Source organism: Pelodiscus sinensis, chromosome 7, assembly GCF_049634645.1.
Source record: "Pelodiscus sinensis isolate JC-2024 chromosome 7, ASM4963464v1, whole genome shotgun sequence".
NCBI lineage: Eukaryota > Metazoa > Chordata > Testudines > Trionychidae > Pelodiscus > Pelodiscus sinensis.
Window position 1 is genome coordinate 40400162 of NC_134717.1, and position 27593 is coordinate 40427754.

At 40.1% G+C, this 27593-nt stretch overlaps 1 protein-coding gene across 1 annotated transcript in view; it reads left to right on the plus strand.

Moving 5' to 3' along the window:
* The window catches only part of MYO3B (myosin IIIB), a 344336-nt gene that overhangs the window by 107969 nt on the left and 208774 nt on the right, over positions 1-27593 (plus strand). Inside the window, exons 9-21 of the mRNA XM_075933604.1 lie at positions 6311-6407; positions 7375-7491; positions 8138-8242; positions 10109-10192; positions 10976-11178; positions 11753-11851; positions 12529-12643; positions 13067-13193; positions 13338-13548; positions 14847-14994; positions 20013-20166; positions 23519-23607; positions 25600-25729. Coding sequence (XP_075789719.1) covers positions 6311-6407; positions 7375-7491; positions 8138-8242; positions 10109-10192; positions 10976-11178; positions 11753-11851; positions 12529-12643; positions 13067-13193; positions 13338-13548; positions 14847-14994; positions 20013-20166; positions 23519-23607; positions 25600-25729 — 1679 coding nt within the window. The remainder of the gene's footprint in view (positions 1-6310; positions 6408-7374; positions 7492-8137; positions 8243-10108; positions 10193-10975; positions 11179-11752; positions 11852-12528; positions 12644-13066; positions 13194-13337; positions 13549-14846; positions 14995-20012; positions 20167-23518; positions 23608-25599; positions 25730-27593) is intronic.

Genomic DNA, 27593 nt, shown 5'->3' on the forward strand with positions numbered 1-27593 from the left:
TCCTCCCTAGTCATAATAGAATCACAGAATATGGAAGCGTGGTTCAGGACTAAATGAGCAGAGCTCCCATGCAGAGTCTGTAAAGACTGTATGACCTCAATACTGTGTGCCATAAATAAAGGAGATTTTTAGGGCACAGTCTTGCTGTAGTTGGAATGTAATTTTTCCAAGCAGAGACGTCATAGATTTGCATGTAACATCTCAGACGCTATATAAATAATCATTCTAATACAAAAAATAGGGCAGAGAAATAGGATAACAGAGTTTTGTTCCTCATTCTGTCACTAAACCAGTATGTCAACTCAGTAAATCATTGAATTTCACTATGCCTCAATCCAGCCACCTGTGAAGTCATTATTATAACAACATCTTCATTTGTTGCATTATGTCTCTAAAACTAAATTGTAATCTCTTGGAGGCAGTAGTTTATATTTAGCTTGCTCTGTAAGACACCTACCACACTTGTAGTCACTAGAAAACTATTGAAGAAAAATTTGAATATTGCCGACTTCATTCTGTTTATTCTCTTTCTCCCTCAGTAGGCTTAGAGAAGGGGAGTATTAGTGATTATGGATGCTGCAAGCTCTCCGCTCATAATAAAACATTTGCTCAGTTCCGGTAGATAAATATTTTTGTGACATAGAGTTGGATATGTTGGATAATCCATTAGGGGAGATTATAAGGGAAAGCTGTTCTCTTTCCAAACATGTCTTTTAATGTCTTGAACTCATTTTTGTGGTCAGTTGCTTTTTTGATTCATGGCACAAGAGATTCCACCATCTAGATTGATTGCCAGCCTGATGAGGGAAGAAATCAGAAAGGGTTAAGCCTGTTTCCTGATATTCCTAAATGTTTGAGCTGACTTCACTGGCAATATGGACAGGCAGTCCCCGGGTTACATGGATCCAACTTACATCGGATCCCTACTTACAAACGGGGTGAGGCAACCCCACACTAGCTGCTTCTCCCCAGCAGACAAGGGAGACGTGAAGCTAGCGCCTGCCCCCTCAGCAGACCAGGGAGACGCGGAGTGGCTTTTCTCAGCAGACACCTCAGCTTGAGAATAAAGGACTGAGGGAAGTGAGGTGTGGGAGAATAAAACTGAGCTCCGGAGAAATGTTTGGCTAGAATTTCCCCTACAATATGTACCAGTTCCGACTTACATACAAATTCAACTTAAGAACAAACCTACAGTCCCTATCTTGTACGTAACCCGGGGACTGCCTGTACTGCAAAAAAATGGGTGTGTATTGTAGAATTCATCATAATCCCATCCAATGTTATCCTCATCCTTTTGTACATGTCTGATTTCATCCAAACATGTTCTGCCAGCTTCTAACCAGCTCATCTTCGCATGATTATCGGGGTAAGTAAAGATTTAGTGTCTGAGTGGGTGGGCTCTTATTTCATCCACATGGGGCCACCTCATCCTAATGCAAAGACGGTGCTTTGTTGTTCTGTGCATTTGTCTGAGGGAAAGAGAAGAAACCGTTATCAGAAAAAATTAACCCTTTGTCAGGTTTAATTCTCCCCACCCATGCTGGCACAGAAATTATACTCCCCTATAATGGAGCCCTATACTAGCAGAGAAAGGGTTACGGACAGCCTGTTTTCCCAGTTGGCCCTACCTGCTATATTTGTAGCCGGTTCCAAGCCTGAAGAGGCAATAAAAGGAGAACCAGGTGGCCCAGTTCAGGGCTGACTGGTCAGGAAGGAAGACAGAGCTCTATCTCTTTGTCTGAAGGGAGCTCCACTTGCAAATTGCAGAGATGGTCATGATTGCTGGATCAGCCACAGGAACATTTAGGATCCCAAGGAGTGAACAAGGCATGAACTGGAGACTGAGAAGCAACCCTGTAGGCAAGGGTAGGAATACTCTCCTGAAAGACTGGGAATGACTCCATATTGAGTTAGGTTTCCTTTTTGTTGTAGAACATTTTGAGGCTGAACTCTCCCCAGAAGGGGATAAGCCTGAAGGGGCTACAATTAGCTAGTAGGTCACAGATGGCTCAAGACATATGCTGAAAGAGTTTCACCCCACCGCCACCCTGCCTGCATCCCCTCCTTGACCATTGCAGCCTGTTTTGGGGGATGCACTGGTCAGTTGTGAACTCCCCAAAGGAGGGGAAGTTGTAGGTGCTTGATGACACTGCCGCCCACCCTAGCAGGCTTTCCATTACTGGAGACCCTTCTTTGTGGCCTCTATCTCTGGTAGAAGCTGGTGGGACCAGTTGTTGAGTTCTTATGCCTTTCAACTGGGAGAGTACACATTTGGCACCGGGGAAGGAGGCAAGTCTAAAAGCCTGCTAGGTAAAACTAAAAGAATGCGTACAGGTAGCAGGTTTAGAAAGGCCAGCAGGTCAAATATCAGGAACAGAACTGCCCTGCCCTGCCAACCATCAACCACCCATTCTCAGAAGAGTGGCGGGGGGGGGTCTTACAACAAGATAGTCAGCTACTTGGGCAGCTTGCATTCAGTTTTGAAATCAATTAACTGTAAAAGAAATTGATGTGCATTGAGCTTGCAATTTCCTCTGCACGTGAGCTAAAACAATGGCAAGGCAAAACCAAAAGAGCTCAGATAGAAAAATATGGTGCAAGATTTAATATGGGTTAAATGCAACTTTTCTAAACATCATCTGTAAATATCAAGGAAAGGAATTAAAGCACGAAATACAGAAAACTATTGCAGAGAAGGGAACTACTGATTCCCCAGCCTGATTACATGGTACTATATATACTTATGCTGGAACTCACAGATTTTTATTATAGCCAGACAGACCAGAATTTGTGGTTACATTTAAAGTTGTGGCAGTGGTTTTATTATGACTGCATGAGTGCTTTCATTAAGGTCAATGAGAGGGTCACAGTTAATTCTTCCCATAGTGTTTACTATTCTCATTGCAAAGTCTTAGTCCAGGAGCAGTCCTGTGTTTGCTTTCAGATTACAATAATCTAAGGAAGGGTGGGCTAGGAGTTAGATTCCGTTTTTCTTCCATCTCTTCTTCATAGAAATAATTTGTTCCTGTATTGACTATAGATAAAATATGAATCAAGTAAAAATTGTGATGTTTCATTGCATCAAGAATTTTTAGGCCAAGAAAGAGGAACTCTGATGGGATTTGAGGGTGTGGTGGGTGGGTACTTCCAGTCACCATATGAATTTAAAAGGTTTGGTCCATTCTGCCTTTTTCCTAAGTTTAGAGCTGTCAACAAAGGGTGTCTTCCCCTTTGAGCCCTGTAACCCATTTAAATAGTCTTCTCCAAATGAATAAATAATCTTCCCCTATGCTGCTGCTACCAACACCCAATGGCAGTGGGTTTTTTGTTTTTACACACACACACACACACGCCACAAAGCCAAGGATAGCTGCAACTAATCACTGTTCCCCAATTAAAAATTGATTTCTTAGGATTTTTGGTAGTGTATTTTTTTAGGTAAAATATTAGCTGCAGAGGGCTGACATTGGTAAAACTGTTAAATATTACCATTTGCATTCCTTCAACTTACTCACTGTCATCATATCTGCAGGACATAGGGTCAATAGAAAACTGAGGCCAGCAGGAGATCTGAAGATAATGTGATGTTATGCTCCTAATGGCCTCTTCCTAATCATGTACTTAAGAAAATGAGTTAAGAGCAGGGAAATATATAGTCACAGAGGTTTTTATGTTTTCCTTATGTTTAAAAATAGTTTATTTACTCATTTGTTTGTATAGGGCAAAAAGAAAGTTTCCAGTAATGAAACTGACTCATTTACTGCTTAGGGAAAACAAACAGTTGGAATGTAATGTATAATCAGATAACAGATTAATTTACATGTTTAGGTATGGATGTAACCACTTCCTTCCTCCTCCCTGCACTTATGCTATAAACATTGACATATCAAAAGTACTTACAAATTTGATGTGATTTGACATTGCTCCTGCAGTCATTCATTTCAAGAGGCAATAATCTTTGAAAATGGATGTTTCCTTCTGTCATCATTTCTGACAATAACTTTTCTTGGTGCATCTCAAAGCTGGTTAATGAATTAGTGTAAAAATATTTGTTCTACTCTGGACTAACACATATTCCTATGTTTGGAGGGACCTGATTACTCATGATGACATCCTTCCCTGCAATTTAATTAGAGATTCTGGATTTAAGCTTAAAACAAAAAACAGTCAACAAAACAACAATGATGAGCCAAATCAGGTCCTTTGATATATACCAGTTGAGGACCTCATCATGAATGTCAATCTCTAAATATCAGCTTTTAAAAAAATAAAAATAGGGTGGAAAAAAGGGCAAATTCCCCGTAATGGCCATTTCAACATGCTATCCATGTCAACTACAAGAATTATGGTAGTTATTAATTAATCATTTCCTGTTCATTTTCTCCCTGTGTCACTTCTGGGTTATGCATATCTGCAGCACAGTAAGCCACCATTTTGCATTGAAATATTGGATGCCAAATATAAATAAGCTTGTCTCAAAATACTTGGATAAGTATTTTGGTGAGTTTTTCATTGCTGATGATACAACTTCATTCTGACTCATTTTTACACAATCACAGTTCAAATATTTATAGAATTGATTTTTCTAGGATCTTGGGCTACGTCTATACTGCAAGCCTCTTTCGAAAAGGAGCATCTAGACTGCAATTGGAACTTTCGAAAAAGTAAGCCACTTTTTAGAAAGAGAGCACCCAGGCAGGCTAGATGCTCTCTTTTGAAAAAGCACAGTTTGCATTACATAGCACCTTTTTTTGAAAAATCACTTTAAAAAAAGGCATTATTCCTCATAAAACGAGGTTTTTCGCAGTCGAAAAAACTACCGCATTCTTTCGATTTACTTTTGAAAGAATGCGGCAGCAATCTAGATGCAGGGGAAGTTTTTTTAAAAAAAGGCCACTTTTTTCGAAAAAACCCTGTAGTCCAGACACACCTTTAGGGAACACTATGTACACAAAACTAAACAATGAAAATGGGTAAAAAAGAAACCAAGAAATGGGATTCTTAAATGTAATCTGCATTTGTCAGAGTGCCACTGTTGTTAAATGTTTCTACCTGCTCCCTCTTTGCTAAAAGGCTATTTCTGATAAAAAAAATTCTTCTGCATTTGACCATATGATTACTTGTTGTGTAGGAAACATTCAAGTTTGGAGCTGCATGGGCTATGAGGGCAAGAGCCCTTATGTTGCTTTTGGGTACAGGATTTTCAAAAGTCAATAGTTGTAGACACAGTGGGTGGGCTGGAGAATACCTGATATCTTTCTTGCACATCTACCTTCCATATTATACACACACACACAACATCTGCAGTGTCAACAGAAGCACACTAGTATTGTCCTACCTGCTTGATGGACTGTTGTTATTGGTTAGGCACGTGTTATCATGTGAATCCTACTTGGTACATGGCAACGGATGCGGCAGCAATCTGTCAGGCACTGTCATTGAGGATCAATGCTTAGTGTTAACCAGCAGGATGCTGCTGTATCTCAGTGGGGGTCCTCCTGTTATGCTTTGATTATGTTTGTTGTAAAGAACATGATTGTGCTTACATGGTGTTCATCTATCACCTCCTCTGCAGAAGATGTTTCATAGGCTCTTAATGTGTCCCCATTTCTTTATAAAATCTGATATCTTGTTTTAAAAGATACACTCGCTTTTTTCAAAGATTCCTTCCATATAATAAGATTATAAAAGGGTTATGGGACAGTCAGTCTCTGCTTCTAATTGGGTGTTTTAAAGACTATGATTAAATCTCTGAGGAGAAGCTGACTGAACATCCACAGAATTTAAAGTCTGATGGAAATTGTGGTACAAAAATGTTGGTTTGGGCCATTTTCAGGATCATCTGAGGAGACGCTCTGGCAAACAACAAGGTAATGGGAAGGACACTGTACTCTTTCTTGTTTGTTGTAGCCCCATTAGTTGGAATAACTCAAGTTAAAAAAATTAATTAGCCGAACTGGTAATTTATAGTTTATTCATGTTTACATGGAACTAACTTCTTGTGATTAAGTATGTAAGGGGAAAAAGGGGAAGATATTTCAGTAGGTTTCTGTAATGTTCAGAGACAGCTTGCATACAGATAATCCTTCAGTTGAAAATATTGCTAAAAAGATAAGGGTTAAATATAGTCAAGGAAAAAAATGGGATTTTTGTTGGGCTTTTGATGCTTTTGTTTAAAAATATTCCCTTAAAATGCTCTAAGATTGTGTGTCTGTTTTCTGTTTGAAAAGATCACCCTCTTATTGCCTCTCACTGGATGAATTTTTTAGTATAGTGTTTTAACAAGGATACTCTGTTAATATACTTGCAGGCATGAACGAATACACACTAGAAGACCTTATCATGTGGATGTGGCTGACAAATACTCTCTAGATGATGATCTAGTAAACCTAGAAGTTCTAGATGAGGTACTGTACCACTCAGACATCCGTTTCTCAGCTCTGACCATAATATCATAAATATTGCTTGCTACTGCTCTATAGGTTTTATTCTAACAGTGTCGTCATGTCACAAAATTAATTGTTCCTAGTCTGGCCATAAAAGAAGAACTGTTTCACACATGATTCTGATCTGCTATCACAAGTTCATTTATATTCTACACAGTCATATAAAAGCAGTTTCAATGAAATCTTATAACAAAGAAGGAACTGAATGATGGATGATGCTAGTTTAAATTATTTTCTGTTTGCAAAAATATTGAAGCTTAGCCTCAAAAACCAGGATTAGAATTATTTTTCTTCAAACCCAATAATGTATTTAAAGGAATGTCCCAGCTACAGATAATAAAGACTCTATTATGAAAACAATGATAAACTCATGCATATAATCTCAAAATTTTAATACATTGCATGCATGCAAAGAACTTGTTCATTTTAGCTGGGGGAAAGTTTAACTTTTATTCCAACAGGAACAAGTAATATAATAATGTGCTGGGTTCCCATTAAAAACAAATTTATGGAGTAATATTTGAAAAATGATCTTGTTTTATGTTCCTTTTTGATGTACTCATAGGCATGACAGGTCAAATTACAAAAATTAAGTGCCAGTTTATATACATGTATATCAATGAATCCCTCTACCCCTCCAAATTCAGTAACCTATTTGGCCACTTAATGTGTTTGCTCCTTTGGTAGGCTGAACAATATAAATGAATAAAAACAGGGCTATTGCTTTTAATTTGGTTTTGTTGCAATGTTGTACTGAGATACATAAGATTATGAAAATATTGGTTTGGTTTTCTGAGGTCAGTGTTTGACATAAATGACAAATAACATTTAAGATAATCATTTATTACTCAGTGTTCCCAATATATTTGCAATGAATCTTATTATCTGGAAAAATATTTCTTAACTGTCAAACTTCTTATAATCTTAGGATACAATTATCCATCAACTTCAGAAGCGTTATGCTGATCTACAAATTTATACTTATGTTGGAGACATTTTAATAGCCTTAAACCCTTTCCAGAGTCTCAGCATATATTCTCCACAGGTAAGAGAAATAACAAGATGGGGACAGTACCTATTGTAGATGGCAAAAAATTGAAGATTCACAAGAAATAAAAGGCCCATAAATTATTAGGAGCCTTGGTCACTGAAAACTGCAAAAAAAATTTTAAAAAGGACTTTCAAAATATGGTAAAGTGGTTTAAAACTTTACTTCATGAAGAATATATCTATAAAACTTGTGTGCCCCTCATCTCCGAAGTTTCTGTGCCTTCATGATCTGTAATATTATTTACCCACACAACACTCTTATGAGGTGGGGCAGTGCTGCTATTCACATTTTACAGAAGAGGAGCAGAAGCACAAACAGATCACAGAGAAAGTCCAGCAGCACATAAGGCTTCCGAGGTTAGAATCATAGAACTGGAAGGGACCTTTAGAGGTCATCGAGTCCAGTCCCCTGCCCTCACAGCAGGACCAGGCACTGTCTAAATCATCCCTGATAGATGTCTATCCAGCCTGCTCTTAAATATCTCCAGTGATGAAGATTCCGCAACCTCCCTAGGCAATTTATTCCAGGTTTTCTTAATGTCCAACCTAAACCAAGCATCCTAATGAATGGTCCATCATTCCTGACATCACTGATTACACAGGGTGACGTTTATATTTTGACAAATTTCTTTTTCGTTCAGTTTTCCAAACTTTACCATGGTGTGAAGCGGTCATCAAATCCCCCCCACATATTTGCCTCTGCAGATGCTGCTTATCAGGGCATGGTTACTTTCAGCAAGGATCAAGTAAGAACACGTTCATCTCTTTTTATACTTAAAATCTTGGTTATAGAATGCTGTATTACTTAGGATATGTTTAGTATTCTGTGTTGCTAGTCATTGATCTTTGTGAAACATCTGTTCCAGAGAATGTAACTATAGCACGAGAAATGGAATTGCAATTCATTCAGATTTAGGACTACTGAAAAGGTCATGGTACAGTAGTAGACACTATAAGGTTGAATCCTCAGTCTGTGTAAATCAGCATCGCTCCATCAAATTCAGTTGACACCAACTGAAGAGCTTTGCTCTGTGGGCCTATCTTGCACCTGGTATACTCATTTGCAACAGTGCGTAAAATGCTACCGTATCAGTAGTTTTGCACTTAGCTTGTACTGGTGAAAGGTAATGGAGATCAATCTCTGTGACTACAAGTCATAGAAAATACAAACTATTAACTATGTCCTCACTAATTTTCATGGTAAAATGTAATAAGGAAAGTTCTAATATAACAAGTATGCAAATCCAATTATATAGCAATGATTTTAATGAGGATGGAAATACAGTGCCACAGAAATTGCATTCTTTCTAACCGCATTTTTAAGATTGTAACCTTGCATCCCTTTTCACATAATGTACTATACATAGATATGGATACTGGGGAACAATAATGATTCTATTTAAAAATCCTCTTTTACATGGCATATGGCATGCTGCACAATAGTTCATAGTAAATATTTCTAAAGAAGGGTTAAAACACAATAAAATAATGCAATAAAACCCACATTCAGAATACATAGGATGAAGATGAATATAGATGGCCACTGCATATGAAAAAGAGTTGATACTTTATTGGGTTTTTGAGAGTGGGGGTATCAGAGAATCTATTAGTTATGTAACTTTTGCAAGGGCGGCCCGTGCGTATAGGCCGACTTGGCCTTTGCTTAGGGCGCCATGTTAAATGGGGCTCCCAATGATGACATCATGCCATTAAGGGCTGAGGAGGCGGGAGTGCCGATGGTGGATTCCACCCGGAGTGCCAGCTGCCGGCAGCCTGCCTTGGGCACCCCTGAACTTTTGAGAGGATGTGCTAAGAAGCTAGTATTTGTGTGGAATAAACTATGAGGAAATTTGCTGATGTTCAGAAGCAAGTTCATCGTTCTGAAATCAGCCCATCAATTTATTTTGTAATTCTTAATTTTTTCAAGTGCATCACATGTGATTGCAGACTCATTTTGCCTTGTGGATCCATATCCTTGAGCTTAGGTTGCTATTTATTTATAGGCATCTTGGTATACTGTTAGCATAGCTAACTTACTGTTTGCAGTTTCCAAAAGGCAATCATAAAAGTAATCTTTGAGTCTGGGACTCCCAGGGTTGGTTGAGCCAATCCATATAATCTGCAGCCACAGATCTGTTAGTATAGACACCATGTACAGGAGGGATGTGACTCTTCTCTTCTGGGTTCCTGTCATAAACAGATACACATTTGTATGTCTGACTTCTTTAGAAGCTTAGGGTGCTCTTCCAGTCCCAGGATTAGAACTGTGTTCTCTGTACATGGTAACAAATATTGAGGATTTTTTTTTAAGTGTAAGATCAGGCTTTTCAACTATACATTAGGTAGAATTGTACTTACCCATTAAAGACTCCGTGTTTCAAATAGTGTCATAGCACTTGGCTCGATGGAGCTTATTCTCTCCACAACATGTATATGCACCCAGAGATTGTATTGTACCTTTTATAAATCAAAAGAGTAAAGAAACAAACATACCTATGTCTCCTACTTATGTCTTGGTAATACAGTCAAAACAATACAAAGTAGTAGCTGAACATCTGAGTATATCAGCTTTATGGTGAGCAGCGCATTTACAATTTTGTTTTTTGTATCAGTGCATTATCATCAGTGGAGAAAGTGGTGCTGGGAAGACTGAAAGCGCTCATCTGATTGTTCAGCACTTGACCTTCCTGGGAAAGGTATTTATAGTTAGCCATGTAGTTCAATGATCTGGGGACTTTGTTATTAGTTTGGATCTGATATTTTACATTGAAGAGCACATGGCCTAGTGATTAATTATTAACATTAAGAATATGTTAGTTTTAGGCTCAAGTCCTGCACAGGCTTAAGTGTGCTCTGTGCACATGAGTTGTCCTATTAAAGTTGACCAGAGTACTCACATGTGTGGACCTTGGAATCAGATCCTGCTTTGCCATTGACTTCAATGCATGAACGATCAAGTCCATAATGATCAGTGCCTCCAGTTATCTATGGTGCTTATGACCTAGGTCCATTATTCATACAATAAGGATCTGTGCCAGAATGAAACTGAGATGAGCCTGCTGCTGCCAACACTTATGCACATGTTTTACTTTACTCATATGAAATGCCATTGAAGACATGGCACTTTGAAAACTCAAGTGCCTTAAGTTAAACACATGTGTAAATGATTGCAGGATCAGGGTTTAAATGTCATTTATTGTTGGATATTTTATTTTATTAAATTAAAATATATGAAGCCTCCTAAGGCATTTATATTGCAAAGAGAGAAAAATCCAATATCTTCACACTTGCTAGCTACTTTGTTTTCCCCTTCAGTACATGGATGTGATGGTATGTAGGTCACTAGGTCAATTCACATGTGCCAATAGCTGAATATGCAGGAGACATGATAATGAGCACTGTGTTTCAGAGGCTGGAAACAAACCTAGAGTAAGCATTTTTGGGGGGCACTCCTTCTGATCTGTGTCTATTCTGTCAAGGCTAATAATCGTGCTTTGCGTGAAAAGATTCTTCAAGTGAACCCGCTGGTTGAAGCATTTGGGAATGCCTGCACTGCAATCAATGACAACTCAAGTCGTTTTGGAAAATACCTGGAAATGATGTTTACACCAACAGGAGCTGTAATGGGGGCAAAAATTTCTGAATATTTACTTGAAAAATCCAGAGTCATCAAGCAAGCTGTGTAGGTGGTTCATACTATGTCCGTGTTTGGTTTTTGTTTTTTACTTTTCCGCATATACTTTTCCAGTTTTTACTTTTAAAACACCACTTTTCAATGAAATTCTGTTCTAACTCACTGGCTGCTTGTGCTGTAGCACTTGTTCTATGACTGGAAGTGGAAGTACAGTTAGTTTCATTTTTCTGGGCTGGAGACCAATATCACTCCATTGTTTAGTAAAGGATGCTCTGCATAGAATATTGTTTCTCTCAGAGCCCATTTCCTATAAACATGGCATTGTACCTTTGTGCTCAACCACCATCAACTTATAAAGGGAAGGAGAAGAGGTGGATCTTGGACTCATTGCCACCGTCTGGCTGGCTGGGTTTTGTTATTTAACTGATAAAATGAAGAACTATTCATTGGACTTTTGCTGCTTCTGGCCCTGATTCTGCACCATTAAAGTCAATGGGAACTTTGCCATTGACTTCAGTGAGCAAAGGATTAATCCCTTTTCCAGTAACTTGGCAGCATATACTGTAGTGCAAACATGCAGATATACTTGCAAGTTTTAAAATAATACATTTTTTTTTTCCAGAGGAGAAAAAAACTTCCATATATTTTACTATATTTATGCTGGTCTTTTTCATCAGAAGAAACTTTCTGAGTATAGACTTCCTGAAAAAAAGCCTCCTAGGTAACTATCACTAATTTGTTTTTAATGTGGTCGTAATTGGCTATTGATCGGGGCTTGCTTTCAGTGTGATGCTTTAAAATCTCTCTTAATCTTTCTCTATCCCATACGGATCTTTCCTAATCCTCCCAAGTAGAGAAGAGGATAGACAATAAGGAATGCAGCCTATGTAATATGAGGGGAAAAGCCATCTCACCATTATCTAGGTTTCCATTCCTTCTTTTAGGCCTTCTGTACCCCAAGAAATGAATGGCTGTTAAGCAGGACTTGTAATATTGAAGGAGAAACTCAAAATATATTGATTTAAATTCATAATATTCCCTGGATATTAGGGCAAATTCTACTTGAAAACAGTAGTAATAGAAAGTACAATTCCATTACAGTAAATGGAATTGCACCTTCTTGCTTAGGGTTGAATCTTGTTAGTTAAATGTGAATTACTGATTTAATTTGCCATCAGCCTTTTAGTTTGGTAGAAAACTATGATGTTGAGATAACATTATAATTTGTGCTGAAGGAACAAAACCTAATAGAAAATAATCTGAACATTTTGGATTAGCACAACAATATTAATTTGGTTTCAAAACTTTGAAATAAATGTTCTTCCCCATTACCGATGCAATCCCATTGGAAGCAGTACGTCTGTTAACAAAGAATTTTAATTATAACATTTTATTTAGGTATATTGATAATGAAACTGGAAGAGTAATGCAAGATATTATTACTAAAGACTCATATGGGAAACAATTTGAAGCGATTCAACATTGCTTTAGGATTATAGGGTTCACTGATGAGGTAAGAGCTAGCTACCAAAACATTATTGACCTTGTCTTTAAAAACGATCTCCAGTGCTTCCTGTGCAAATGCTGGCATTTGTTGTCTAAATATAATAGTATGCCATGGAATCTCACTTTTGTAATTGTGTGTACAAAACTACACCCACAGAACTGAGTGCCAGACTGAGGCTTTACTGAGTCATTACTGAGACAAGCTCCAGTCTATCCCATTCACATTTCCATTTTTCATCTCACTTTTCCAGTTCAGAGGGAGTTTGCCTGTATAAGGATAGAATCAAAACTGAACTGAGCAAATAAGAACCTCAGAATGGCCCAATGGGCTTTAACCACACACTTCCTACCTCATTTTGAGAGAGACCACATTTGGAGGCTGCAGCTAACTATCTGTGTCTTGTTACGGTAGTCTTGTATCATTTTTCAGGAAGTGCATTCAGTTTACAAAATTCTGGCTGGAATCTTGAATACCGGAAACATTGAGTTTGCTGCCATTTCCTCACAACACCAAACGGACAAAAGTGAAGTTCCCAATGCAGAGGCCTTAGATAATGGTAAATATGTTTTTAATATTGTCAGTTCTATAAATTCGGCTTGATTGCATTTGTAGGAATCTCTAACAGAGGTGTATTAGGTGGGCATTGCTGGCAATTTTTGTTCTCCGGTCACAGCCATCTTTCCTGTCTGTTATCTTCCAGCTGCTGCACTGCTTAGTATTGGTTCAGAAGAGCTCCAGGAAGCTCTAACCTCTCATTGTGTTGTAACACGAGGAGAGACTATTATCCGAACAAACACCGTGGACAAAGCAGCTGATGTGCGAGATGCCATGTCTAAAGCACTTTATGGCCGACTCTTCAGCTGGATTGTAAATCGCATTAATACGCTCCTGCAGCCAGATAAAAATATATGGCAAGTTACATAGTGTGTGTGTGTGTGTGTGTGTGTGTGTGTGTGTGTGTGTGTGTGTGTGTGTGTGTGTGTGTGTGTGTGATATATATATATATAATCCCCTTCTGCATTTTTGATCTTGCAGAAGGAATACTGTGTTTATTTTGGAAAAGACCTCAAAATGGCCATCATGCTGTGACCCTGAGTTCTGTTCCCAGGACATTAGCCCCATCCTTTTCAAAGAGCTGACTGGGATTTGACTAGTGAAATCAATGGGAACTGTGTAGTTAAAATCCCATGCAACTATTTGAAAAGAGTCAGTGTATCTGGAAGACATGAAAGTCATGCCAGATGCCCGTAGATAACCAATTAGAGTGGGCCTAGTGTATTAAACACAAGTATTGTTCTGTTTAGTGCTTCCAGGTCTCAAGTAGTATTAAACTAGTGATCAGATATAGATATAAATTATTACAGAACTTAATTAATATATTTTTGATAGTCCAATGCATGATGTTAAATCCATCAAAACTTTTAATTATGAAAACTCACATGCCAGTTTGAATGATGGAAATGTTTCCATTGAGCTATATAATTTGTTCACACAAGGACAGAACCTCAGATCCTGTCCTAGCAATCCCCCCAAGTAGTGTAAAAATGGCATAGCTATCTTGATTTTTTTGACTCCTCCACAGCCTCCATGGAGAGGTTATGTTGGATGTGGGGAAAGGCATCGGAGCAGGGTGGCAGCAGCATGCATCCTCATGGGACAGCTGCTCGTGGAGTAAGTTAGAGCAGCCCCGAGACAACTTTGAGTTATGCCGAGGCTGCTTCATTCCCTAGTGGTATCAGGACTGGGGAAGTGGAAAGGTGTCTTGTATCTCTTTCCTTTGACTTCTCGTAATTGTGCTGGACATGAGCTCAGTATAGCTGAGAATGCAGAGCGTAGTCTGAGACTGCCTGTCTGTCTGCTTAGGCAGGGTCAAAGTACTGGGAAATGGAGGGAGCACATCTCCCCCTTCTCTGTCAACAGCTGAAAAGGGAGTAGGGTGATCAGACATCCCAATTTTATAGGGACTCTGCTGATGTTCAGGGCTTTGTCTTATCTAGTTTCCTATTACCCTCTACACCCTGTCCTAATTTTTCATACTTGCTATCTGATCACCCTAACAAGAAGTAGGTTAATGACTGTAAATGAAAGCACGAGCTGTATTTGGTTTCTATGGGTTGTGGTTCTTCCTTTTGTAGCTGAACGATGACATTCTTTTGATTTTTTTTTCCGGGTTTTGCTTGATGTTGGATTTTGTGTGTTTTCTACATAGCAATGCTGAAAGCCGGATGAATGTTGGGATACTGGATATCTTTGGATTTGAGAACTTCACAAGAAATTCCTTTGAACAGCTGTGCATAAACATTGCTAATGAACAAATCCAGTTTTATTTCAATCAGCACATTTTTGCACTTGAACAGGTAAACCTGGAGTACGCTATATAGACATAGATCAGTGTTTTTCAAAGTGGGCCACGGGCTCACTTTGAGAAAAACAAAGCGGAGTGGCCCATTAGCAGCTATCTAAAGGCTCCTCAGCCACAGAGCCTTGTGGCTCCTATTGCCTCCGGTTTGCCATTTCCAGTCAAGGGGAGTCGTGGGAAGCAGCAGCGAAGACTTTATTCCACACTGGTGAGGCCACATCTGAAATATTGCATCCAATTCTGGGCTCCCCATTACAGAAAGGATGTGGACACATTGGAGAGGTGTCCAGCGGAGGGCAACTGAAGTGATTAGGGGGCTGGAGCACATGACCTATGAGGGGAGGCTGAGGGATTTGGGCTTGTTTAGTCTGCAGAAGAGAAGAGTGAGGGGGGGATTTGATAGCAGCCTTTAACTACCCAAAGGGGATGGAGAGAGGCTGTTCTCAGTAATGATAGATGGCAGAACAAGGAGCAGTGGTCTCAAGTTGCAGTGGGGGAGGCCTCAGTTGGATATTAGGAAAAACTAGGAGGATGCTGAAGCATTGGAATGGGTTGCCTAGGGAGGTGGTGGAATCTCCATCCCTAAAGGTTTTTAAGTCCCTGCTTGACAAAGCCCTGGCTGGTAGGATTTGGTTGGGGTTGGTCCTGCTTTGGGCAGGGAGTTGGATTCGATGACCTCCTGAGATCTCTTCCAGCCTAAGACTCTATGAAAGAAAATGTAGTGGCCTGCAAGCAGCTTTCTCAAAGTGAGCCCTCCACTCACTTTGAGAAACACTGATTGATATATATATAACACAAAAAAAATTCATTTCTAATACAAGATTGTGTCGAACAATATACCACATTGTGAGGGGACACAGGCACTAATTTTTAAGGGCCAAACTATGTAGCTCTTAGAAACTTTACCAAATGACTTTTTACCATTGGGAAGAGTGTGGTGACCTTAGTTTCATTTTTTTTTAAATTAGCTTTATGCAACTTTTATGGATTGTGTTATAAATTAATAAAAAGACAAACTTAAAATTAAACAAACTACTTGATGATAATAACTTATGTCTTATTAAACTAAGGATTTAAACAAGTTATCTCAAAATTATAATTGAGTTAACAAATCAACATATTGACAATAATATGAAATGGAATCAGCAATCGATCAGATCACTAGATGAACACAATCAGGATTTAAATCATGAAGTTAGCATAGCGCATGATCAAGTCTTCTGCTTATTTACTCTTGGAAAGCTAAAGGAATGTAGTTTACTTCTCAGATCTGCAAAGCAGTTAGACTCCTTCAAGACTTCCATTGACTAAGTGGTTGACTTTTTTCTGATTAATTTAACTTTGCTATAATACAGAGTGATTAACAATCTAAAATTTTCCTTGTTAGTGCAGAACAAAAGGGTAACAGAAAATGATTTAAGATAGGATTAACTTAGAAATTGGATACATGTGTGCTATGTCTTTAATATTCTTTCTGTCTTTCATATCTGAAATGTGTTAACAGTAAAAATAATGACTACGGAAAGTAGGCACCCCTACCAATCCATAAAATAGGAAAAATAAAAAAAGTTTAAAAGTTTAATCCTGTACCTTGCTGGTTTTCAGTCAAAATTGTAGTTTAGTGCACTAGGTGACAGTGTCACTAGCTGGTATTTTATGCTATCTGGCAGGCTGCCTCTGGGCACTTGGCTAGACAGCTGGCAGAGCCTGAAGTGGTCTTGGTCTATCTCTTGATCTTGGTCTCCTCACCTCAAAAAAGATATTTTGGCCTTGGAAAGGGTTCAGAAAAGGGCAACTAAAATTATTAGGGGTTTGGAACGGGTCCCATATGAGGAGAGGTTAAAACGACTGGGACTTTTCAGTTTAGAAAAGAGGAGACTGAGGGGGGTATATGATAGAGGTATATAAAATCATGAGTGGTGTGGAGAGGGCGGATTTATTAGTTCCCTAAATAGAAGAATTAGAGGACACCAAATGAAATTAATGGGTAGCAGGTTTAAAACTAATAAAAGAAAGTTCTTCTTCACACAGCGTGTAGTCAACCTGTGGAAATCCTTGCCAGAGAAGGCTGTGAAGGCTAGGACTATAATAGAGTTTAAAGAGAAGCTAGATAATTTCATGGAGGTTAGGTCCATAAAAGGCTATTAGCTGGGGGATAAAATGGTGTCCTTGGCCTCTGTTTGTTTGTCAGAGGCTGGAGAGGGATGGCAGGAGACAAATCGCTTGATCATGGTCTTTGGTCCACCCTCTCTGGGGTACCTGGTGCTGGCCACTGTCAGCAGACAGGATACTGGGCTAGATGGACCTTTGGTCTGACCCAGTATGGCTGATCTTATGTTCTTTCTTAGGGGAAAAGGGGCTGAGGGAGGGCAGTAGCCCTTCTTGGTGTTGTGGTGACCTGAGAGAATCATCTGTATTCATTTAGATCTTGAATGTTGTGATTCTAGTTCAGTCCACTCAATGATACTTCCTGGAAGATCTTCCAAGCAAATCAGGAGACCATAGACTTCCCACACTGACACTGTAGTCCAATATGGTGGAGGGTAGGTCACTTTGACTTTTGCCAGTCTCTTACTGGCAGTTCTGTAACAACCTAGGTAACCAAACCAAAGAAAGTAAGGGTATGTCTACACTACAGTGCTATTTCAAATTAACTTAATTTGAAATAGTTAATTTGAATCAAGCTAATTTGAAATAACGCATCTATACACAAAAACTATTTCAAAATAGCGTTTTGCTATTTCGCAATGCAAGTCCACACTGAGTGGACCCTGAAACGAAGTTAAGGCTGGCCTGAACCAGTGCCAGCAGGGCATCAGGTTAGGGCTTAGTGTGTGGGGCGGCTGCCTGAGGCTAACTGAGCTCCATGCTTAAAGGGACCCTACCCCCATCCCGGTCAGATAGTTCTCAGGGTTCCCCACTTGCTTGTCTACTTCGATGAGGGACAGCAAAGCAGTCCTGTCTTGGAGTGCCCTGAGTGCCCGCACTTGGGACACCACAGCACTCGGCCACATGGAGCCAGAGCTGCCCCTGGGCATGCCGGTGTGTCTCATGGGGTTGTTGCCATCAGCCCAGCTGCACTTGCTGCAGGCTGCCATCTGGGGGGGGGGGGGTTCATCAGGGGGCTGTGAGGATCCAGGAGGCCCTGCGGGATAGCGTCCACCCTGAGGAGCCCTCCGAGCCAGCCTGGTCCTCCTCACCAGGGGCTTGTGCCCCATTCCTCTCTCACGTCCTTCCACTTACCCCACCCTAGCCCCCCTTCCTGATGTCAAACAAAAGACACATATGTTCAAAAATAGAAACTGGATTTATTGAACAAAACTGGGGGGAGATGATCCTCTGGGGAGACTGGGAAAAGGAGGTGGAAGAGGGGAAGAGAGAGGGTGGGAGAGGGGAGGAGGAAACCTGGAAGGAGAGGGCTGGAAGGGGGAAACAAGGGGAAGAAGGGGGAGGGGAAGCTCAGGGCCCAGGGTTGGGGGTCTCTCTGGACCAACTTGATTTTCATGAAAACCAGCTCCTGGGTTTGCATGTGGCCTTTGGTGGCCAGGCTGGCAGCTATCCTGCCATAGACGGCTGCATTCCTCCATCTAGTGCGGAGATCATGGGATGTTGGGGGCATCCCTCTCAAACCTGAATAAGGTTCATGATCTCCACCCTGGACCAGGAAGGTGCCCGCCTTCTCCAGCCTGTCAGGCTCCTGGGAGTTGGCAGACTGCTCCTGGGGAACGGTGGAGGTCTGGCTGCCAGTGGCTTGCTGGCTCATGTTTTGGGGCCATTGGGTCAGGGGCTCTGGTGGCCACTGCTGGCTCTGGGCTGGCAGTCTTGGAGCTGGCACAGGCACTGTGGCCAGAGTCTACCCCTTTAATGGCTCTGGGGCTGGGGGAGAGGAGAGTAAGTTTTCCTGGTTGTGCCCAGAGTGACCATCAGGGCTCCTTGGGAAGGGCTGGAGGCCCCTTATTTTGAATTGTCTACACAGCACCTAATTCGAAATAGCTATTTCGAAGTTAGCATTACTCCTTGTAGAATGAGGTTTACCAAATTCAAAATAAGTGCTCCGCTATTTTGAATTAATTTTGAAATAGTGGTTTGCATATATAGACACTATTAAAGTTAATTTGAAATAACGGCTGTTATTTCGAATTAACTGTGCAGTGTAGACATACCTTAATATATAAAGAATGTGGGAATAACAGGAGATGGCTGTGGGTTTGGGACCTTTACTGTGGAGTGCTAACTGAAGGGTCAAATGGATTAACTTCCACATGAGTGGTGTGGAAAAAGTGAATAAAGAAAAGTTATTTGCTTGTTCCCATAATATAAGAACTAGGGGGCACCAAAGGAAATTAACGGGCAGCAGCTTTAAAACAAATAAAAGGAAGTTCTTCTTCACACAGCACATAGTCAATCTGTGGAACTCCTTGCCTGAGGAGGTTGTGAAGGCTAGGACTATAACAGAATTTAAAAGAGAACTAGATAAATTCATGGAGGTTAAGTCCATTAATGGCTATTGAAGACTTAATTAAGCTAATACTTCTTACTTCACTTCTACTTCTACACAGTTATGTTTCCATTCCCTTAGTGTAACTTAAGTATTCCAGGCTTTTTACTAGCATAGAATTAAGTCACAAACAATTCTATGGCTTGATCACATGGTCCTGCAAAGCAAATATGCTGTCACTTTCTGTTAATAGAAATTTTACTTAAACTAAAGAAAAATTAAGAGTTTGCAGAACAAGAAAATGGAAGTTTATAAATTCTAACTTGCTCAGACCCATTTCCCTCATAATATTGTGACCTTGTATTCACATGGCTGTTGTGAATTTTGTAGTCAAATAAATGTTATGCGGTACTATTAAAATGAAGACAAGTTTCAGAAAGGTAGCTGTGTTAGTCCGTTTCAGCAAAAGCAAGGACACCTTTTTCGTATAAACATGAAAAGAATCTTTGTGTCAGAAATGCACTGATGGTAACATTCCTATAGTTAATTCAGTATTAACTGTGCTTATGACTTTGTAGATGGAATATCAGAATGAGGGCGTTGATGCCACTACAGTGCAATATGAGGACAATCGTCCACTTCTAGATATGTTCCTCCAGAAACCAATGGGAGTACTTTCTCTACTTGATGAAGAAAGTCGATTTCCACAGGCAACTGACCTGACATTAGTTGGTATGAATAATAATAAACACCTAAAGAATGATTGATACTCGTTGAGATAGCGTATAGTGTTGTTGCTAGTCTATGTAACCACTTAAGTTGTGGCATTAGCAATGGATTGAGAAGGCTTCTGAAAATTCAGCTATGATATCGCCAATATTCAGATATGAATAAATGTTGTTTTTTTATTTCCTTAAGTGTTTATTTTCTCTCTTTGCTCAGGTACTCGCTTCTTTAACTCTCTTGCTAGTTTCTTGTTTTTATGCTGTATATTATTTAATGGTTTAAATATTAATACCTATTTAAATAGGGCTTATTATTGCCTGAGGTTACAAATATTAAATAAATAATTTCACAATGCTACTGTGTGTTAGGTATTTCAAGGATTCTTACCCTCTGAGATTCAGAAAGGAAGAGAGACATCCCCAAGACCAAACATTGAGTTATAGCAATGACAAGGGTTAAATTCAGATCTTCCTGGCTTCTAACATCATTTTACCTCATTACACACCACAGTTTTATTACATATTACCTCACCATAATAGAAAACATGTGTGTGACTTTGTTGTACCATCTAGCGAGATAGTTCCTTAACTTGATGATTATTTCATGAATATATTAATAAAATCTTGTTGCCACCTTTAAAATGTGTGTAGCCAATATTAAAATATGACCCTATTTTTATTTACTTAGGGTGGAATTCTCCTCTCTGATCAGCAACACAGAGCTCCAGTGGAACGAGTGCAGAACACTCAGTTGAGATACTTGCTGTCATTTAGAGAACTGAATTTTGTCTTAAAATAACAGCTGCATAGATAGCATAGCATAATGCATACACACATTGAATAGCATAGTGCATATACATGTTTTTCACTTCCAGATAACTGGATTCAAACTCGCTTTTAGGTCAAAGATGCAATGAATGAGTTCCAATCCCCATTCATGTGCTGGATTCGGAAGCCTGTTTGTCAGTTCTATAGATAAGCCAATATTGAATACTGAACTCACGTTTCCCCGTTGTCAGACTCCCTGCCTCAAAGCTGTTTGATTCTGTTACTGCTGTCCTGAGATCAGGGCATGCTGGTAGATTTCAAGAGGCGTAGCAAGCTGAGATTTTTGACCCCGTCTAGGTGTGCCAGCCAGCAACTCACTCCAAATAAATCTTCAAGCCTAATTCTGTGTCTTAAACTAAAAAATATTTTAGTTGCAATGAGACATAAATAGAAAAAATATGACCTTTAAGATTCACAGTTTTAAAGCTGAATAGGACCATCTGATCTTCTAGTCTGATCTTCTGCCTAACTTAAGCCAGAGAATTTCTCCAGGTGATTCCTGAATCAAGCCCGTAACTGCTGACTTAGATAAGCAAATGCAATGAGAAGTTTCACTATACAGGCAGTAGTTTCAGTACAAAATATCTCAGAATTATTTCACAGGGCAGAAAAGGCTTTTTTCTCACCCAGCAGTAGAAGCTGTGCTTCTTTCTGTTAGCTCGGTGTATTGTGATCATGTCCCACATAGAGATGTTAAATTGCGGTTAATTAAATAGTCGATATGCAGTTCTGCATTCCTCCTTTGAAATGTACAAGAGCCCCCACATTTCAGAATGCGGAACTCCGTGTACAGCCTGAGGCCAGCGAAAAGTCACGCTGACTCTGGACTGCATGTGGGTGCCTGCTTTGAAATGTACAAGAGTCCCCAGAGGGGAGCCTGGGTTCAGCTGGGGACTCCCCAGCTGACCCCAGGTTCTGGGGAAATGCTGCGATCCCGGGATCAGCTAAGGAGTTCCCAGCTGATCCTGGGATTCATGGTGCTGCCCCTTTGAAGTGTCAAGGTGGCATTTCAAAGGGGCAGCCGCCGCACAGCTGATCCTGGGCTCAGCTGTGCAGTGCTGCCCCTTTGAAACACCATAGGATTCCCCAGTTGACCCCAGGTTCCACACGGCATTTCCCCAGAACCTTGGGCTTCACGGCACTGCCCCTTTGAAATGCCAAGGTGGTGTTTCAATGGGGCAGCTGCCACTCAGCTGATCCCCAACTCAGTTGTGTGGCACTACCCCTTTAAAATGTCACATTGGCATTTCAAAGGGGCAGTCATGGAGCCTGGGGTTAGCTGGGGATTCCCCAGCTGACCCCAGTTCTGTGCGGCATTTCCCCAGAACCCAGGGCCAGCTGAGTCCCCAGCTAACCCGGGCTCCATGTCGCTTCAGTGTTTTAAAGGGGTAGCGCTGCACAGCTGATCCCCAGGTCAGCTGTGCGGCGATACCGCTTTGAAGTACCCCTTCCCCCCCACTTTACTACCTCTATGTCATAGAGGTAGCAGTGGGGGAGGGGGGGAATCGACTAGTTGACAGACTAGCCGATAAGCAAATGCTTATCAGATAGTGAACTAGTCCTTAACATCCCTAGTCCCACATAGGGTATATTTCTCTATAACTGGGCCTGTGCAGCTATAAAACAGCTCTGTAGACATTCAGGTTCAGGAGGGAGCCCAAGCTCTGGGATCCCACAAGTGGGGTGGGTCCCAGAGCCTAGGTTCCAGCCCAAGCCTTGATGTCTATATTGCTGTTTTACATCTCTGCAGCCCAAACCTGAGCAGCCCAGAGCAGCCGCAGGTGGTTAATTGCCGTATAAATGTACCACAGAAGGCCCCTTTGGACATAAGCCTGTCTTTCTGCTGAAGTTCAAATGCAGGACAGATGCCTAAAGACCTTAGCATGTATTTAAATCATAGACCAGGTGGATATCTTCTTCTTCAGCTATGCTATGGTGGGAGGCTGATACCAGTCAAGGGGATTCATTGGTGGGTTTGTAGGGGCTGAGGAGCTCAGTTTGGGGCCCTGCCAATTTTCCCACAGAAGTAACAGATATAATCTTGAAGGAGACATAGTTGTTGGCTGGAATGTTGTGCCATTTCTTTCTTGTGGATAGAACAAACTATGGGGAAGGAGAAGGACAAATATGTGCATAGCTACAGTGCTTTTGAGTTGGTTGGTTGTTAAAAAGATGAGAGAAATAAACAAACAGGATAAATATTGGAAGTTCCTATTAGCCTATTACCTACCAACCCATTGTCATTTGTAGTTTCTGATAGGCATCCATTAGAAGTGAATCTGGAGGAATTTGAAGAGATTTAATTTGCAGAGACTGTTCATTTACATGTGGGAGCTTGGAAGTAAGAACACAGGTGCTTGTAAGAAAAGCTTACCAAAATTGATATCATTGGTGGACAATGTGATAAGCTATAAGAGCATTTTGTACTAATTCTGATTTCTTTGGGTTGCAAGCTATGCCTAATTATGGTGGAGAATTGTGGCTTAAATTGCTGTGGTTCACTTTTAACTGTTACCTTTTTTAATAACTAGATAAGTTTGAAGATAATTTAAGATGCAAATACTTTTGGAGGCCCAAAGGAGTGGAGCTGTGTTTTGGCATTCAGCACTATGCTGGAAAGGTAAAGGCCATTTGATTTTAATGTAATAAGTAGTATAATCACTATCCATTCCATCCAGAAGCATTTAAATTGCGTACAGATTTCTTTCTTTTTAATGGAACCTAAAATTTGTGCTAAGATTTACAATGCAAAATTGCCCATTTTATAAATTCTCCTTATACTTCTTCTGGTGGTGGCATAAACAGCTACCTTTCCTCATCCTGGAACATGAAATGCCACCCAGCTGACACATCTCCACTTACCAGAGGATCAACTCTCTGGCAATCGATCTTCTGGGATCTGACTTAGCGGGTAAGGGAAGTCAACAGGAATGTTTCTCCAATCAACCTCCCCCTGTAGAGATGGCACCGAGCTCCCATCAACTTCTCTTACTCCTCCAGACAGTGAGGAGACGTAGTGCCAACAGGGGTGCCCTCAGTGTTTGATTTAGCGGGTCTTTACTAGACCTACTAAATCGAACCCTGGAAAATCGATCTCCAAAGTGTCGATCCTCCAGTAAGTGGAGATGTGGCATAAGACAAAGCCCTGAATATCAGGACTGTCCCTATAAAATCAAGACATCTGTCCACCCCAGTTGAAACTGAAGTGGCAGTCTCCTACGCCCCAGAGCTAGAAGAAGTTGCACAATTATAACACTACAGGTATTAATACGTATATTCAATAGTAATTGTGTATGCGTATGCATATGAGACAGAGCAGGGCTCAATTAATAAGAGTTTAAAACTGTATCTGCAATAGTACTTTCTTTTTAAACTCGAGTAGAGGGCAAAGGAATGACTGGAATAGTTCCCCACCTACATACTGCCTGTATTATTCTAGTGCTCTGCAAAACTCAGCAGTTCTGGTTTTAGTTGGTTTCTTGTCCACTTAGTTTTGTTGGAATTGGAGGTCAAAATTCCTAATTGTAAACAAAACTGAAACAGCCTAGTTTTCCATGTTTTCCACACAGACTTCAGCTCAGGCTCAATGAAAAAGTCAAGAACTTGTGCAAATCTTTCAGTGAACCTAGCCCAACTTTCAGGTCTGTTAAGAAAAACTGTAAAGTTCCACGAAGCTCCAGTAAATTCACCCAGATAGCAAATCCTAGAAATAGTGCTAGCTTTCTGTCAGTCTCCACAGTAGGCCCACATACAGCTCTGGTATACCATCAAGACAATGGGCTGTGCCTGTGTTTTTCCGGCGATTATGCCAATTATAGTAAAGTGGATGTTAGAAATTGCTATAGTTTTAAAAAAATAAAATCTAAAGCAGAATCATAGAATTCTAGAACTGAAAGGGATCTCGAGAAATCATTGAGTCCAATCCCCTGCCCTCACAGAAGGACCAAGCACCCTGTAGACCATCCCTGACAGGTGTTTATTTAACCTGCTCTTAAATATCTCCAATAATGGAGATTCTACAGCCTTCCTAGGCAATTTATTCCAGTGCTTAACCACCCTGACAGTTAGCCAGTTTTTCCTAATGTCCATCCTAACCCTCCTTTGCTGCAATTTAAGCCCATCGCTTATTGTCCTGTCATCAGACATTTAAGAGAATAGTTTTTCTCCTTCTTCTTTCAAAACCTTCAGAATTAAAAAGTAAAAAATACCATGCCCTAAGGCAGTGTAAATTGAACAAAGGATGCTAAATGCATAAATATCCATTTGGTAATAATGGTTGTACCATTTGTATGCAATAAATGCAAAATGGCTGCTCTGTCTCAAAATTGTTGCATATTTCACACGTAACCTGTTAGGTGCTGCAGTGTGTTATGTTGCATGGGGCACATCATAGTTTGATGTGATTCAGTGTAATATAGTGTGATTCAGCCTAAGCCACTTAAATCAGTTTGATGTACCAATGCTATATCATGAATGCAGATACCGTCTAAAGCCAGCTGACTCACTGAGGAAACTTCAGTAATTCATTAGCTTGTCAGGTCTGATCTAGTTTAGTTGGTCAGCTTTTGGTAGTTTATTTCAGCTGTTTGTTCATTTGGTCTCTAACACCTAGGTCTTATATGATGCCTATGGTTTCCTTGAGAAGAACAGAGACACTCTTCCAGCTGATATAGTGGTGGTCCTGAGAACTTCAGAGAACAAACTTCTTCAGCAGCTGTTCTCTAGTCCATTAACCAAAACAGGTATTTCTTCGCATAGCTTTGTTCATATTAAGGCTTCTTGACTAGATGTCCTAGCAGCCTAATATAACCGCTGTACAAAACCTTGGCATTGGTTTCCATCAGGGTTACAGAAAATAATCTGGAGTTGTAAAATACTTAATGCTTGCTATTTTGAAGGCAATTTATGGGCATCAATTAATTAATTAATTAACTAATCCTCACAGTCACAGCATTGCTATGAGGTACCCCCATTTCAGAGATGCAGGGAGGTTAAATTATAGCCAAGGCCAGACTTTATTGTCAGAGTAGGGGTAAGACCTCAGGAGTTTCCTGGTTCTTAATTCTGTGCTCAGACTGCTAAGCAACACTTCTCTGTCCCTAGCTTATTGCGTAATTTGGTTTACATTCTGGATGTAGGCAAAGATAGTTTTTATAAGTAGCATCCTCTCTGTTTAAACACTTCAAAATATCTTACTGGTTATGTAATAATTAATTATATCCATTTGGTATATTTTTATTTCAGATGATTTGGTGACATTGGCTCTCGCACATGTGCTTGTATCCATTGCTAATTTGTAACAATATATTTGAGTTTACTGAACTTCACCTTAGCTACCATAGATCAACAGAATGAGCATGTGACACTTCTGCCACATAAACACCAACAATGCAACACACACAGAGCCAAAAAGAGTCAGTGAAAGTTACAGTAGAATGTGAATGTGACATGTTAAATAAACATATACATTATATCACCACACCCAAAGCTAAGAGACTGTCAGGAGTTGCTACTAAAAGAAAAAGTCTTTTCAGAATTGGTTAGAAAAGGATGTAGTCACCTGAAAGCTCCTGGTCTGATATGACATTTTCTTCCATGAATAAGGAGACATTTGGAAATTCACTTGTGGTTAAAGAGTTACAGGCTAGAATACAATGATGTAAACCCATGCAGTTCATGCAATAATCAATATATTGCTGACCTAAAATGTTGAAACTAATATGTAGAGTATAGTGCCAAGTCATTTCAAATTAATCTAAATACTTTGGGCTGAATTCCATTTCATGAAACCCATGCACCTTCAGTGGGGTGGCACAGGTGTAGTTGATAGCATGTTTTGAGTCATTTGACTGTATTCTGCATAGGGTAGATACTTACTATACTGGTTCTGTTGTTTTTCCTGTAATTTGAAGACTATTTTTGTGAGTATGGCTTTGGTTTGGGCCTCTGTAAACCATTTCTAAGAATCTACCTTCACTCAGAACCTAAACTTTTCTGTAAGAAAATCATTCACCTTTTGTTTTATGAGACTTCATTGTGTAACATGATTGATCCTAACAGGCACTTTCTTGTAACTTCATTAGGTCAAGGATTACTGTCCTCTATCAAAATGCCAGTTCGGTCCTCCCTTTGAGAGATCCCAAGGGAAAGATTAGCAACAAGTGGATGAGGTCAAGGACTGCCACCTAACAGTACAACCTAAGCTGGGTTTTTAATAAGGACTATGAGCACTGATAGTATTTTTTGTGGTTTTGCATTTGGATGTGGTTTTGGGATTCTTGTCCCTTCTTTGACTGGGGCTTAACAACAATGATCTTAGTGTTGCTGAAAGAGAGAGGTTATAAGTATTTTAACTTCCTAATGGTTGCTTGTGAAAGGATGATATAGTTAAGGAGGAACCTGCTTCTCTTATTATCTGCTGTGATCTTAGCAATTGGTGAAATGTTGGGATCAGCAAGCACTGTGCCCAGTTGGGGAGTGAAAACTCCTTTACCATTACCTGCTTTGAGTTTTGACTTGATGAGAGGCCCTATTCCATTCACCCTGGAAAGCTGAGGCAAACCAAAACAAGGGCTTGCATCTAGTCAGATATTTGAGACTAAGCTA